At 42.7% G+C, this 20,000-nt stretch overlaps 1 protein-coding gene across 1 annotated transcript in view; it reads left to right on the top strand.

The window, feature by feature from the left end:
• Positions 1-20,000, top strand: part of LOC139375518 (adhesion G protein-coupled receptor L3-like) — a 161,510-nt gene that overhangs the window by 96,819 nt on the left and 44,691 nt on the right. The window contains exons 12-13 of the mRNA XM_071117350.1: positions 3,323-3,528; positions 18,103-18,279. Of these exons, the coding sequence (XP_070973451.1) occupies positions 3,323-3,528; positions 18,103-18,279 (383 nt within the window). The remainder of the gene's footprint in view (positions 1-3,322; positions 3,529-18,102; positions 18,280-20,000) is intronic.

Raw genomic sequence — 20,000 nt, forward strand, 5'->3', positions numbered from 1 at the left:
TACTCTATTCTACTCTACTTTACACTATGCTACTCTTTTCTACTCTACTTTACACTATTCTACTCTATTCTACTCTACTTTACACTATTCTACTCTATTCTACTCTATTCTACTCTACTTTACACTATGCTACTCTATTCTACTCTACTTTACACTATGCTACTCTATTCTACTCTACTTTACACTATTCTACTCTATTCTACTCTACTTTACACTATTCTACTCTATTCTACTCTACTCGATTGTGCTCTACTCCACTCTTTCTCTATTCTACACTATTCTACTCTATGCTACTCTATTCTACTCTACTTTACACTATTCTACTCTATTCTACTCTACTTTACACTATTCTACTCTATTCTACTATACTTTACACTATGCTACTCTATTCTACTATACTTTACACTATTCTACTCTATTCTACTCTACTTTACACTATTCTACTCTATTCTACTCTATTCTACTCTACTTTACACTATTCTACTCTATTCTACTCTATTCTACTCTACTTTACACTATGCTACTCTATTCTACTCTACTTTACACTATGCTACTCTATTCTACTCTACTTTACACTATTCTACTCTATTCTACTCTACTTTACACTATTCTACTCTATTCTACTCTACTCGATTGTGCTCTACTCCACTCTTTCTCTATTCTACACTATTCTACTCTATGCTACTCTATTCTACTCTACTTTACACTATTCTACTCTATTCTACTCTACTTTACACTATTCTACTCTATTCTACTATACTTTACACTATGCTACTCTATTCTACTATACTTTACACTATTCTACTCTATTCTACTCTACTTTACACTATTCTACTCTATTCTACTCTACTCGATTGTGCTCTACTCCACTCTTTCTCTATTCTACACTATTCTACTCTATTCTACTCTATTCTACTCTACTTTACACTATTCTACTCTATTCTACTCTACTTTACACTATTCTACTCTATTCTTCTCTTCTTTACACTATTCTACTCTATTCTACTCTATTCTACTTTACTCTACTCTATTCTACTCTATTCTACTTTACTCTACTCTATTATACTCTATTCTAATCTGCTCTATTCTACTCTATTCCAATCTACTCTATTCTAGTCTATTATAATCTACTCTACTGTTTTCTACTCTACTATATTCTACCATATTATACTCTACTCTATTCTACTCTACTATATTCTACTATATTCCACTCTACTCTATTCTACTCTACTCTACTATATTTTACTATTTTCTTCTCTATGCTGCACTATTCTATTCTACTCTACTCTATTCTACTCTATTCTATTCTACTCTATGCTACTCTATTCTACTCTACTATATTCTACTCTACTATTTTATACTCTATTCTACTCTATTCTACTCTACTCTATTCTACTCTATTCTACTCTATTCTACTCTACTCGATTGTGCTCTACTCCACTCTTTCTCTATTCTACACTATTCTACTCTATTCTACTCTACTCTACTGTATTCTACTCTATTCTACTCTACTCTACTATATTCTACTCTATTCTACTCTACTTTCTTCTACTCTATTCTACTCTATTTTACTCTACTCTATTCTACTCTAGTCTATTCTACTCTAATCTACTCTATTCTATTCTACTCTAATCTACTCTACACTATTCTTCTCAATTCTACTCTACTCTACTCTACTCTATTCTACACTATTCTACTCTACTCTATTCTACTCTACACTACTCTATTCTACTCTATTCTACTCTACTCTACACTATTATTCTCTATTCTACTCTACTCTACTCTATTCTACTCTACGCTATTATGTTCTATTCTAGTCTACTCTATTCTATTCTACTCTACTCTATTCTACTCTACTCTACTCTATTCTATTCTACTCTATGCTATGATGTTCTATTCTACTCTACTCTATTCTAAACTATTCTACTCTATTATACTCTATTCTATTATACTCTACTCTATTCTACTCTATTCTAGTATTTTCTACTCAACTGAGATACATATATTGACTCTACAATAGAAACATTAAACTCATCCTCATATTTCTCTCTGTATATTCTCCTCGGGTGAATTTCATATCATGTAATACAATAGTTATTTGCTTAAAGACACTGATCACAGTCCTACTTCAGAGAGACTTTTGAATTCATTTCTGACATTATTGTCTGACATTTAAGAACACATCATTTACACCCCACACGTAACCATTAACCATGGGTCTCAACAGTTTACTGTGTGTTTGCAAGCCATTCTATTCAATTCAACTCTATTCCACCCTGTCCTATCCCACACCTCTCAGAGGACATGCAAATGACTGGCAATTGATATATCACAGTTTTCAAATCAACCACCTGCCTTGTTCCTATACCTCACTGTATTCACTGTTAAAATTCAACCCCTAATATCTCCCTGAAGACCTAATTACTTGTCCTAATATCTCCCAGAATGTCTAACTACTTGTCCTAATATCCCCATGACGATCTAATTACTTGTCCTAATATCTCCCAATGTCTAATTACTTGTCCTAATATCCCCATGACGATCTAACTACTTGTCCTAATATCTCCCAGAATGTCTAATTACTTGTCCTAATATCCCCATGACGATCTAATTACTTGTCCCAATATCTCCCAGAATGTCGAATTACTTGTCCTAATATCCCCATGACGATCTAATTACTTGTCCTAATATCTCCCAGAATGTCTAATTACTTGTCCTAATATCCCCATGACAATATAATTACTTGTCCTAATATCTCCCTGAATGTCTAATTACTTGTCCTAATATCTCTCAGAATGTCTAATTACTTGTCCTAATATCTCCCAGAATGTCTAATTACTTGTCCTAATATCCCCATGACGATCTAACTACTTGTCCTAATATCTCCCAGAATGTCTAATTACTTGTCCTAATATCCCCATGACGATATAATTACTTGTCCCAATATCTCCCAGAATGTCGAATTACTTGTCCTAATATCCCCATGACGATCTAATTAATTGTCCTAATATCTCCCAGAATGTCTAATTACTTGTCCTAATATCCCCATGACAATATAATTACTTGTCCTAATATCTCCCTGAATGTCTAATTACTTGTCCTAATATCTCTCAGAATGTCTAATTACTTGTCCTAATATCTCCCAGAATGTCTAATTACTTGTCCTAATATCACCATGAAGACCTAATTACCTGTCCTAATATCTCCCTGAATGTCTAATTAATTGTCCTAATATCTCCCTGCATGTCTGAATACTTGTCCTAATATCTCCCTGCATGTCTGAGCAGCCAGTGACATTGCAGTGTGTTGTCTCCCCCACCAGGTGAGATCCGTATGGTGTTCGTCCTCTACAGGAACCTGGGCTCCTACCTGTCTACAGATAATGCCAGTGTTGGTCTGGGCAGCGAGGCTCTCTACCCTAACTACTCTGTCATAGTCAACTCTCCTGTTATTACTGCTTCTATCAACAAGGACAGCAACAAGGTCTATCTGTCTGAACCGGTGGTCTTCACTGTCAAACACCTGCAGGTATATATATATACCGGAGAATACGCACGGATTACACACACACACAGACACACACAGACACACACAGACACACACAGACACACACACACACACACAGAGACACACACACACACAGACAGACACACAGTCACTCACACAGACACACACACAGACACACACACACACACACACAGACACACACACAGACACACACACAGATACACACACAGACACACAGACAGACACACACAGACACACACAGACACACACACACACACACACACACACACACACACACACACACACACAGACAGACACACACACAGACAGACACACATACAGACACACAGTCACAACCAGTTGTCCTGTCTGAACCAGTGAGCTTCACTGTGAGGTAGGGAGGTTATACTGTACACATAGATGAATGCTAACGGACACCATTCAATACCACTGTTTTGTCACTAGGACGAATATTATGGATGCAGCATTTATGGATATACAACCACACCAGAACACACAACCACACCATAACACACAACCACACCATATCACACAACCACACCATAACACACAACCACACCATAACACACAACCACACCATAACACACAACCACACCATAACACACAACCACACCATAACACACAACCACACCATAACACACAACCACACCATATCACACAACCACACCATAACACACAACCACACCATAACACACAACCACACCATAACAAACAACCACACCATAACACACAACCACACCATATCACACAACCACACCATAACACACAACCACACCATAACACACAACCACACCATATCACACAACCACACCATATCACACAACCACACCATAACACACAACCACACCATAACACACAACCACACCATAACACACAACCACACCATATCACACAACCACACCATAACACACAACCACACCATATCACACAACCACACCATAACACACAACCACACCATAACACACAACCACACCATAACACACAACCACACCATAACACACAACCACACCATAACACACAACCACACCATATCACACAACCACACCATATCACACAACCACACCATAACACACAACCACACCATAACAAACAACCACATCACACAACCACACCATATCACACAACCACACCATAACACACAACCACACCATAACACACAACCACACCATATCACACAACCACACCATATCACACAACCACACCATAACACACAACCACACCATATCACACAACCACACCATAACACACAACCACACCATATCACACAACCACACCATAACACACAACCACACCATAACACACAACCACACCATATCACACAACCACACCATATCACACAACCACACCATAACACACAACCACACCATATCACACAAACACACCATATCACACAACCACACCATATCACACAACCACACCATAACACACAACCACACCATATCACACAACCACACCATAACACACAACCACACCATATCACACAACCACACCATAACACACAACCACACCATAACACACAACCACACCATATCACACAACCACACCATATCACACAACCACACCATAACACACAACCACACCAATTCACACAAACACACCATATCACACGACCACACCATATCACACAACCACACCATAACACGACCACACAACCACACCATAACACACAACCACACCATAACACACAACCACACCATAACACACAACCACACCATAACACACAACCACACCATATCACACAAACACACCATATCACACAACCACACCATATCACACAACCACACCATAACACACAACCACACCATATCACACAACCACACCATAACACACAACCACACCATAACACACAACCACACCATATCACACAACCACACCATATCACACAACCACACCATAACACACAACCACACCATAACAAACAACCACACCATAACACACAACCACACCATAACACACAACCACACCATATCACACAACCACACCATATCACACAACCACACCATAACACACAACCACACCATAACACACAACCACACCATATCACACAACCATTACACACAACCACACCATATCACACAACCACACCATTACACACAACCACACCATAACACACAAACACACCATAACACACAACCACACCATAACACACAACCACACCATAACACACAACCACACCATAACACACAACCACACCATAACACACAACCACACCATAACACACAACCACACCATATCACACAACCACACCATATCACACAACCACACCATAACACACAACCACACCATATCACACAACCATTACACACAACCACACCATATCACACAACCACACCATAACACACAACCACACCATATCACACAACCACACCATAACACACAACCACACCATAACACACAACCACACCATAACACACAACCATACCATAACACACAACCACACCATATCACACAACCACACCATAACACACAACCACACCATATCACACAACCACACCATATCACACAACCACACCATATCACACAACCACACCATATCACACAACCACACCATAACACACAACCACACCATATCACACAACCACACCATAACACACAACCACACCATATCACACAACCACACCATAACACACAACCACACCATAACACACAACCACACCATAACACACAACCACACCATAACACACAACCACACCATAACACACAACCACACCATATCACACAACCACACCATATCACACAACCACACCATAACACACAACCACACCATAACACACAACCACATCACACAACCACACCATATCACACAACCACACCATAACACACAACCACACCATAACACACAACCACACCATATCACACAACCACACCATATCACACAACCACACCATAACACACAACCACACCATATCACACAACCACACCATAACACACAACCACACCATATCACACAACCACACCATAACACACAACCACACCATAACACACAACCACACCATATCACACAACCACACCATATCACACAACCACACCATAACACACAACCACACCATATCACACAAACACACCATATCACACAACCACACCATATCACACAACCACACCATAACACACAACCACACCATATCACACAACCACACCAGAACACACAACCACACCAGATCACACAACCACACCATAACACACAACCACACCATAACACACAACCACACCATATCACACAACCACACCATATCACACAACCACACCATAACACACAACCACACCATAACACACAACCACACCATATCACACAACCACACCATATCACACAACCACACCATAACACACAACCACACCATATCACACAACCACACCATAACACACAACCACACCATATCACACAACCACACCATAACACACAACCACACCATAACACACAACCACACCATATCACACAACCACACCATATCACACAACCACACCATAACACACAACCACACCATATCACACAAACACACCATATCACACAACCACACCATATCACACAACCACACCATAACACACAACCACACCATATCACACAACCACACCATAACACACAACCACACCATATCACACAACCACACCATAACACACAACCACACCATAACACACAACCACACCATATCACACAACCACACCATATCACACAACCACACCATAACACACAACCACACCATATCACACAAACACACCATATCACACAACCACACCATATCACACAACCACACCATAACACACGACCACACAACCACACCATAACACACAACCACACCATAACACACAACCACACCATAACACACAACCACACCATAACACACAACCACACCATATCACACAACCACACCATATCACACAACAACACCATATCACACAACCACACCATATCACACAACCACACCATAACACACAACCACACCATAACACACAACCACACCATATCACACAACCACACCATATCACACAACCACACCATAACACACAACCACACCATATCACACAACCACACCATATCACACAACAACACCATATCACTCAACCACACCATATCACACAACCACACCATATCACACAACCATACCATAACACACAACCACACCATATCACACAACCACACCATATCACACAACCACACCATAACACACAACCACACCATATCACACAACCACACCATATCACACAACCACACCATATCACACAACAACACCATATCACACAACCACACCATATCACACAACCACACCATATCACACAACCACACCATATCACACAACCACACCATAACACACAACCACACCATATCACACAACCACACCATATCACACAACCACACCATAACACCCAACCACACCATAACACACAACCACACCATAACACACAACCACACCATAACACACAACCATACCATATCACACAACCATGCAACCACACCATTACACACAACCACGCCATAACACACAACCACACCATAACACACAACCATAACACACAACCACACCATAACACACAACCACACCATAACACACAACCACACCATATCACACAACCATTACACACAACCACACCATATCACACAACCACACCATAACACACAACCATAACACACAACCACACCATAACACACAACCACACAATAACACACAACCACACCATAACACACAACCACACCATAACACACACAACCACACAACCACACCATATCTCACAACCATTACACACAACCACACCATATCACACAACCATAACACACAACCACACCATATCACACAACCATAACACACAACCACACCATATCACACAACCATTACACACAACCACACCATAACACACAACAACACCATAACACACAACCACACCATAACACACAACCACACCATATCACACAACCATTACACACAACCACACCATATCACACAACCACACCATATCACACAACCACACCATATCACACAACCACACCATATCACACAACCATTACACACAACCACACCATATCACACAACCACACCATAACACACAACAACACCATAACACACAACCACACCATATCACACAACCACACCATATCAAACAACCATACCATATCACACAACCATACAACCACACCATAACACACAACCACACCATAACACACAACCATACCATATCACACAACCATGCAACCACACCATAACACACAACCACACCATAACACACAACCACACCATAACACACACAACCACACCATAACACACAACAACACCATAACACACAACCATAACACACAACCACACCATAACACACAACCACACCATATCACACAACCATAACACACAACCAAACCATATCACACAACCACACCATATCACACAACCACACCATTTCACACAACCACACCATATCACACAACCACACCATATCACACAACCACACCATATCACACAACCACACCATAACACACAACCACACCATATCACACAACCACACCATATCACACAACCACACCATAACACACAACCACACCATAACACACAACCACACCATAACACACAACCACACCATAACACACAACCACACAACCACACCATAACACACAACAACACCATAACACACAACCACACCATAACACACAACCATAACACACAACCACACCATAACACACAACCACACCATAACACACAACCACACCATATCACACAACCATTACACACAACCACACCATATCACACAACCACACCATAACACACAACCATAACACACAACCACACCATAACACACAACCACACCATAACACACAACCACACCATATCACACAACCATTACACACAACCACACCATATCACACAACCACACCATAACACACAACCATAACACACAACCACACGATAACACACAACCACACAATAACACACAACCACACCATAACACACAACCACACCATAACACACACAACCACACAACCACACCATATCTCACAACCATTACACACAACCACACCATATCACACAACCATAACACACAACCACACCATATCACACAACCATAACACACAACCACACCATATCACACAACCATTACACACAACCACACCATAACACACAACAACACCATAACACACAACCACACCATAACACACAACCACACCATATCACACAACCACACCATATCACACAACCACACCATATCACACAACCATACAACCACACCATAACACACAACCACACCATATCACACAACCATTACACACAACCACACCATATCACACAACCACACCATAACACACAACAACACCATAACACACAACCACACCATATCACACAACCACACCATATCAAACAACCATACCATATCACACAACCATACAACCACACCATAACACACAACCACACCATAACACACAACCATACCATATCACACAACCATGCAACCACACCATAACACACAACCACACCATAACACACAACCACACCATAACACACACAACCACACCATAACACACAACAACACCATAACACACAACCATAACACACAACCACACCATAACACACAACCACACCATAACACACAACCACACCATATCACACAACCATAACACACAACCAAACCATATCACACAACCACACCATATCACACAACCACACCATTTCACACAACCACACCATATCACACAACCACACCATATCACACAACCACACCATATCACACAACCACACCATAACACACAACCACACCATATCACACAACCACACCATATCACACAACCACACCATAACACACAACCACACCATAACACACAACCACACCATAACACACAACCACACCATAACACACAACCACACAACCACACCATAACACACAACAACACCATAACACACAACCATACCATAACACACAACCATAACACACAACCACACAACCACACCATAACACACAACCACACCATAACACACAACCACACCATATCACACAACCACACCATATCACACAACAACACCATAACACACAACCACACCATAACACACAACAACACCATAACACACAACCACACCATAACACACAACCACACCATATCACACAACCACACCGTATCACACAACCACAACATAACACACAACCACACCATATCAAACAACCACACCATATCACACAACCACACCATATCACACAACCACACCATATCACACAACCACACCATATCACACAACCACACCATATCACACAACCACACCATATCACACAACCACACCATATCACACAACCACGCCATAACACACAACCACACCATAACACACAACCATAACACACAACCACACCATAACACACAACCACACCATAACACACAACCACACCATATCACACAACCATTACACACAACCACACCATATCACACAACCACACCATAACACACAACCATAACACACAACCACACCATAACACACAACCACACAATAACACACAACCACACCATAACACACAACCACACCATAACACACACAACCACACAACCACACCATATCACACAACCATTACACACAACCACACCATATCACACAACCATAACACACAACCACACCATATCACACAACCATAACACACATAACCATAACACACAACCACACCATATCACACATAACACACGACCACACAACCACACCATAACACACAACCACACCATAACACACAACCACACCATAACACACAACCACACCATAACACACAACCACACCATATCACACAACCACACCATAACACACAACCACACCATATCACACAACCACACCATATCACACAACCACACCATAACACTCAACCACACCATATCACACAACCACACCATAACACACAACCACACCATATCACACAACCACACCATAACACACAACCACACCATAACACACAACCATACCATAACACACAACCATAACACACAACCACACAACCACACCATAACACACAACCACACCATAACACACAACCACACCATATCACACAACCACACCATATCACACAACAACACCATAACACACAACCACACCATAACACACAACAACACCATAACACACAACCACACCATAACACACAACCACACCATATCACACAACCACACCGTATCACACAACCACAACATAACACACAACCACACCATATCAAACAACCACACCATATCACACAACCACACCATATCACACAACCACACCATATCACACAACCACACCATATCACACAACCACACCATATCACACAACCACACCATATCACACAACCACACCATATCACACAACCACGCCATAACACACAACCACACCATAACACACAACCATAACACACAACCACACCATAACACACAACCACACCATAACACACAACCACACCATAACACACAACCATACCATATCACACAACCATGCAACCACACCATTACACACAACCACGCCATAACACACAACCACACCATAACACACAACCATAACACACAACCACACCATAACACACAACCACACCATAACACACAACCACACCATATCACACAACCATTACACACAACCACACCATATCACACAACCACACCATAACACACAACCATAACACACAACCACACCATAACACACAACCACACAATAACACACAACCACACCATAACACACAACCACACCATAACACACACAACCACACAACCACACCAAATCTCACAACCATTACACCCAACCACACCATATCACCCAACCAGAACACACAACCACACCATATCACACCACCATAACACACAACCACACCATATCACACAACCATTACACACAACCACACCATAACACACAACAACACCATAACACACAACCACACCATAACACACAACCACACCATATCACACAACCATTACACACAACCACACCATATCACACAACCACACCATATCACACAACCACACCATATCACACAACCATACAACCACACCATAACACACAACCACACCATATCACACAACCATTACACACAACCACACCATATCACACAACCACACCATAACACACAACAACACCATAACACACAACCACACCATATCACACAACCACACCATATCAAACAACCATACCATATCACACAACCATACAACCACACCATAACACACAACCACACCATAACACACAACCATACCATATCACACAACCATGCAACCACACCATAACACACAACCACACCATAACACACAACCACACCATAACACACACAACCACACCATAACACACAACAACACCATAACACACAACCATAACACACAACCACACCATAACACACAACCACACCATAACACACAACCACACCATATCACACAACCATAACACACAACCACACCATATCACACAACCACACCATATCACACAACCACACCATTTCACACAACCACACCATATCACACAACCACACCATATCACACAACCACACCATATCACACAACCACACCATAACACACAACCACACCATATCACACAACCACACCATATCACACAACCACACCATAACACACAACCACACCATAACACACAACCACACCATAACACACAACCACACCATAACACACAACCACACAACCACACCATAACACACAACAACACCATAACACACAACCATACCATAACACACAACCATAACACACAACCACACAACCACACCATAACACACAACCACACCATAACACACAACCACACCATATCACACAACCACACCATATCACACAACAACACCATAACACACAACCACACCATAACACACAACAACACCATAACACACAACCACACCATAACACACAACCACACCATATCACACAACCACACCGTATCACACAACCACAACATAACACACAACCACACCATATCAAACAACCACACCATATCACACAACCACACCATATCACACAACCACACCATATCACACAACCACACCATATCACACAACCACACCATATCACACAACCACACCATATCACACAACCACACCATATCACACAACCACGCCATAACACACAACCACACCATAACACACAACCATAACACACAACCACACCATAACACACAACCACACCATAACACACAACCACACCATATCACACAACCATTACACACAACCACACCATATCACACAACCACACCATAACACACAACCATAACACACAACCACACCATAACACACAACCACACAATAACACACAACCACACCATAACACACAACCACACCATAACACACACAACCACACCATATCACACAACCATTACACACAACCACACCATATCACACAACCATAACACACAACCACACCATATCACACAACCATAACACACAACCACACCATATCACACAACCATTACACACAACCACACCATAACACACAACAACACCATAACACACAACCACACCATAACACACAACCACACCATATCACACAACCATTACACACAACCACACCATATCACACAACCACACCATATCACACAACCACACCATATCACACAACCATACAACCACACCATAACACACAACCACACCATATCACACAACCATTACACACAACCACACCATATCACACAACCACACCATAACACACAACAACACCATAACACACAACCACACCATATCACACAACCACACCATATCAAACAACCATACCATATCACACAACCATACAACCACACCATAACACACAACCACACCATAACACACAACCATACCATATCACACAACCATGCAACCACACCATAACACACAACCACACCATAACACACAACCACACCATAACACACACAACCACACCATAACACACAACAACACCATAACACACAACCATAACACACAACCACACCATAACACACAACCACACCATAACACACAACCACACCATATCACACAACCATAACACACAACCACACCATATCACACAACCACACCATATCACACAACCACACCATTTCACACAACCACACCATATCACACAACCACACCATATCACACAACCACACCATAACACACAACCACACCATAACACACAACCACACCATATCACACAACCACACCATATCACACAACCACACCATAACACACAACCACACCATAACACACAACCACACCATAACACACAACCACACCATAACACACAACCACACAACCACACCATAACACACAACAACACCATAACACACAACCATACCATAACACACAACCATAACACACAACCACACAACCACACCATAACACACAACCACACCATAACACACAACCACACCATATCACACAACCACACCATATCACACAACAACACCATAACACACAACCACACCATAACACACAACAACACCATAACACACAACCACACCATAACACACAACCACACCATATCACACAACCACACCGTATCACACAACCACAACATAACACACAACCACACCATATCAAACAACCACACCATATCACACAACCACACCATATCACACAACCACACCATATCACACAACCACACCATATCACACAACCACACCATATCACACAACCACACCATATCACACAACCACACCATAACACACAACCACACCATATCACACAACCACACCATAACACACAACCACACCATAACACACAACCACACCATAACACACAACCATACCATATCACACAACCATGCAACCACACCATTACACACAACCACGCCATAACACACAACCACACCATAACACACAACCATAACACACAACCACACCATATCACACAACCACACCATAACACACAACCACACCATATCACACAACCATTACACACAACCACACCATATCACACAACCACACCATAACACACAACCATAACACACAACCACACCATAACACACAACCACACAATAACACACAACCACACAATAACACACAACCACACCATAACACACACAACCACACAACCACACCATATCACACAACCATTACACACAACCACACCATATCACACAACCATAACACACAACCACACCATAACACACAACCATAACACACAACCACACCATATCACACAACCATTACACACAACCACACCATAACACACAACAACACCATAACACACAACCACACCATTACACACAACCACACCATATCACACAACCATTACACACAACCACACCATATCACACAACCATACAACCACACCATAACACACAACCACACCATAACACACAACCACACCATATCACACAACCATTACACACAACCACACCATATCACACAACCACACCATAACACACAACAACATCATAACACACAACCACACCATATCACACAACCACACCATATCACACAACCATACCATATCACACAACCATACAACCACACCATAACACACAACCACACCATAACACACAACCACACCATAACACACACAACCACACCATAACACACAACAACACCATAACACACAACCATAACACACAACCACACCATAACACACAACCACACCATAACACACAACCACACCATATCACACAACCATAACACACAACCACACCATAACACACAACCACACCATAACACACAACCATAACACACAACCACACCATAACACACAACCACACCATAACACACAACCACACCATAACACACAACCACACCATAACACACAACCACACCATATCACACAACCATTACACACAACCACACCATATCACACAACCACACCATATCACACAACCACACCATATCACACAACCACACCATATCACACAACCACACCATAACACACAACCACACCATATCACACAACCATTACACACAACCACACCATATCACACAACCACACCATAACACACAACCACACCATATCACACAACCACACCATATCACACAACCACACCATAACACACAACCACACCATATCACACAACCATTACACACAACCACACCATATCACACAACCACACCATAACACACAACCACACCATATCACACAACCACACCATATCACACAACCACACCATAACACACAGCCACACCATATCACACAACCATTACACACAACCACACCATATCACACAACCACACCATATCACACAACCACACCATATCACACAACCACACCATATCACACAACCACACCATATCACACAACCACACCATAACACACAACCACACCATAACACACAACCACACCATAACACACAACCACACCATATCACACAACCACACCATATCACACAACCACACCATATCACACAACCACACCATATCACACAACCATTACACACAACTACACCATATCACACAACCACACCATATCACACAACCACACCATATCACACAACCATACAACCACACCATAACACACAACCACACCATAACACACAACCACACCATATCACACAACCATTACACACAACCACACCATATCACACAACCACACCATAACACACAACAACACCATAACACACAACCACACCATATCACACAACCACACCATATCACACAACCATACCATATCACACAACCACACCATATCACACAACAACACCATTACACACAACCACACCATAACACACAACCACACCATAACACACAACCACACCATATCACACAACCATTACACACAACCACACCATATCACACAACCACACCATATCACACAACCACACCATATCACACAACAACACCATAACACACAACCACACCATATCACACAACCACACCATATCACACAACCATACAACCACACCATAACACACAACCACACCATAACACACAACCATACCATATCACACACAACCACACCATAACACACAACCATAACACACAACCACACCATAACACACAACCACACCATAACACACACAACCACACCATAACACACAACCACACCATAACACGCTCAGAGACAGCTTCCAACAGCTTGCTAGCACTTTACAGCAAAACAGTTGTTGTGGACAGGTCTGCTTAGCAACATGCAGGCCTTCAGCAGGACCACAAGACACACAGACACATGTTGACTCATTCAGTGTCACCCATCCTTCTGTCTGTTTATCACTTGTCCTCTCACACATTCTGTTCCCCTCCCTCCCTCCCCACTGTCTCCCTCCCTCCCTCGCTCCCCCACTATCTCTCTCTCTCTGTCTCTCCCCGTACCTCTCCTCTCTCTCTCTCTCTGTCTCTCCCCCTACCTCTCCTCTCAATTCCTCTCCTCTCCTCTCTCTCTCTCTCCCCTACCCCTCCTCTCTCTCTCTATCTGTCTCTCTCTCTCTCTCTCCCTACCTCTCCTCTCTCCCTACCTCTCCTCTCTCTCTCTCTCTCTCTCCCCTACCTCTCCTCTCTCTCTCTATGTCTCTCCACCTACCTCTCCTCTCTCTCTCTCTCTCTCTCTCCCTACTTCTCCTCTCTCTCTCTCTCTCTCTCTCTCTCTCTCTCTCTCTCTCTCTCTCTCTCTCTCTCTCTCTCTCTCCCTACTTCTCCTCTCTCTCTCTCTCTCTCTCTCTCTCTCTCTCTGTGTCTCTCCCCCTACCTCTCCTTTCCTCTCTCTCTCTCTCTTTCTCCCCCCTACCTCTCCTCTCCTCTCTCTCTCTCCCAGCATTCAGAGGAGAACTTCAACCCTAACTGTTCTTTCTGGAGTTATTCCAAGCGGTCCATGACCGGGTTCTGGTCCAGTCAGGACTGTCGACTACTGGACACCAACAGAACACACACCACCTGCTCCTGTACTCATCTGACCAGCTTTGCTGTGCTGATGGCACACGTTGAAGTCAAGGTAGGTCAGAGATTGACTAGTCATGTCTGGGCCATCTGGTCATGTCTGGGCCTTCTGTACTGATGGCACACGTTGAAGTCAAGGTAGGTCAGAGATTGACTAGTCATGTCTGGGCCATCTGGTCATGTCTGGGCCTTCTGTACTGATGGCACACGTTGAAGTCAAGGTAGATCAGAGATTGACTAGTCATGTCTGGGCCATCTGGTCATGTCTGGGCCTTCTGTACTGATGGCACACGTTGAAGTCAAGGTAGATCAGAGATTGACTAGTCATGTCTGGGCCTGCTATACTGATGGCACATATTAAAGTCAAGATAGATCAGAGATTGACTAGTCATGTCTGGGCCATCTGGTCATGTCTGGGCCTTCTGTACTGATGGCACACGTTAAAGTCAAGGTAGATCAGAGATTGACTAGTCATGTCTGGGCCATCTGGTCATGTCTGGGCCTTCTGTACTGATGGCACACGTTGAAGTCAAGGTAGATCAGAGATTGACTAGTCATGTCTGGGCCTGCTATACTGATGGCACATGTTGAAGTCAAGGTAGATCAGAGATTGACTAGTCATGTCTGGGCCATCTGTACTGATGGCACACGTTGAAGTCAAGTTAGGTCAGAGATTGACTAGTCATGTCTGGGCCATCTGGTCATGTCTGGGCCTGCTGTACTGATGGCACACGTTGAAGTCAAGGTAAATCAGAGATTGACTAGTCATGTCTGGGCCTTCTGTACTGGTGGCACACGTTGAAGTCATGGTAGATCAGAGATCGACTAGTCATGTCTGGGCCTGCTGTACTGATGGCACACGTTGAAGTCAATGTAGGTCAGAGATTAACTAGTCATGTCTGGGCCTGCTGTACTGATGGCACACATTGAAGTCAAGGTAGGTCAGAGATTGACTAGTCATGTCTGGGCCATCTGGTCATGTCTGGGCCTTCTGTACTGATGGCACACGTTGAAGTCAAGGTAGATCAGAGATTGACTAGTCATGTCTGGGCCTGCTATACTGATGGCACATGTTGAAGTCAATGTAGATCAGAGATTGACTAGTCATGTCTGGGCCATCTGGTCATGTCTGGGCCTTCTGTACTGATGGCACACGTTGAAGTCAAGGTAGATCAGAGATTGACTAGTCATGTCTGGGCCTGCTATACTGATGGCACATGTTGAAGTCAATGTAGATCAGAGATTGACTAGTCATGTCTGGGCCATCTGGTCATGTCTGGGCCTTCTGTACTGATGTCACATGTTGAAGTCATGGTAGATCAGAGATTGACTAGTCATGTCTAAAGGCTTGTGATTGATGCATCAGGGCCCCATAGTAAAGGCGTGTGTCAACAGTTGATCATAGATGTTATGCTGGGAAGTAGATGGTCGGTGTTCCTTCTTCCCTGTCCTCAGTGATTCTCTCCTCAGTGATTCTCTCCTCAGTGATTCTCTCCTCGGTGATTCTCTCCTCAGTGATTCTCTCCTCGGTGATTCTCTCCTCAGTGATTCTCTCCTCTGTGATTCTCTCCTCAGTGATTCCTCCACAGTACAAAGGGACAGGGTGTCATTTATAACCCCCCAACGCTAGCCTGTGGTCGACCAATTAGAATTTCTTGCAGTAAAATTGGGCCAAAGGCCAAATAACAAGTATCCTATTTCAAGCACAATTTATAGACGATTTGCACCACAACTTGCCACGTGGAGCTGAGTCCAGGGCTGAAACCCATACGCAGA

The sequence above is a fragment of the Oncorhynchus clarkii genome, chromosome 19 (genome assembly GCF_045791955.1).
Source record: "Oncorhynchus clarkii lewisi isolate Uvic-CL-2024 chromosome 19, UVic_Ocla_1.0, whole genome shotgun sequence".
Classification (NCBI taxonomy): Eukaryota; Metazoa; Chordata; class Actinopteri; order Salmoniformes; family Salmonidae; genus Oncorhynchus; species Oncorhynchus clarkii.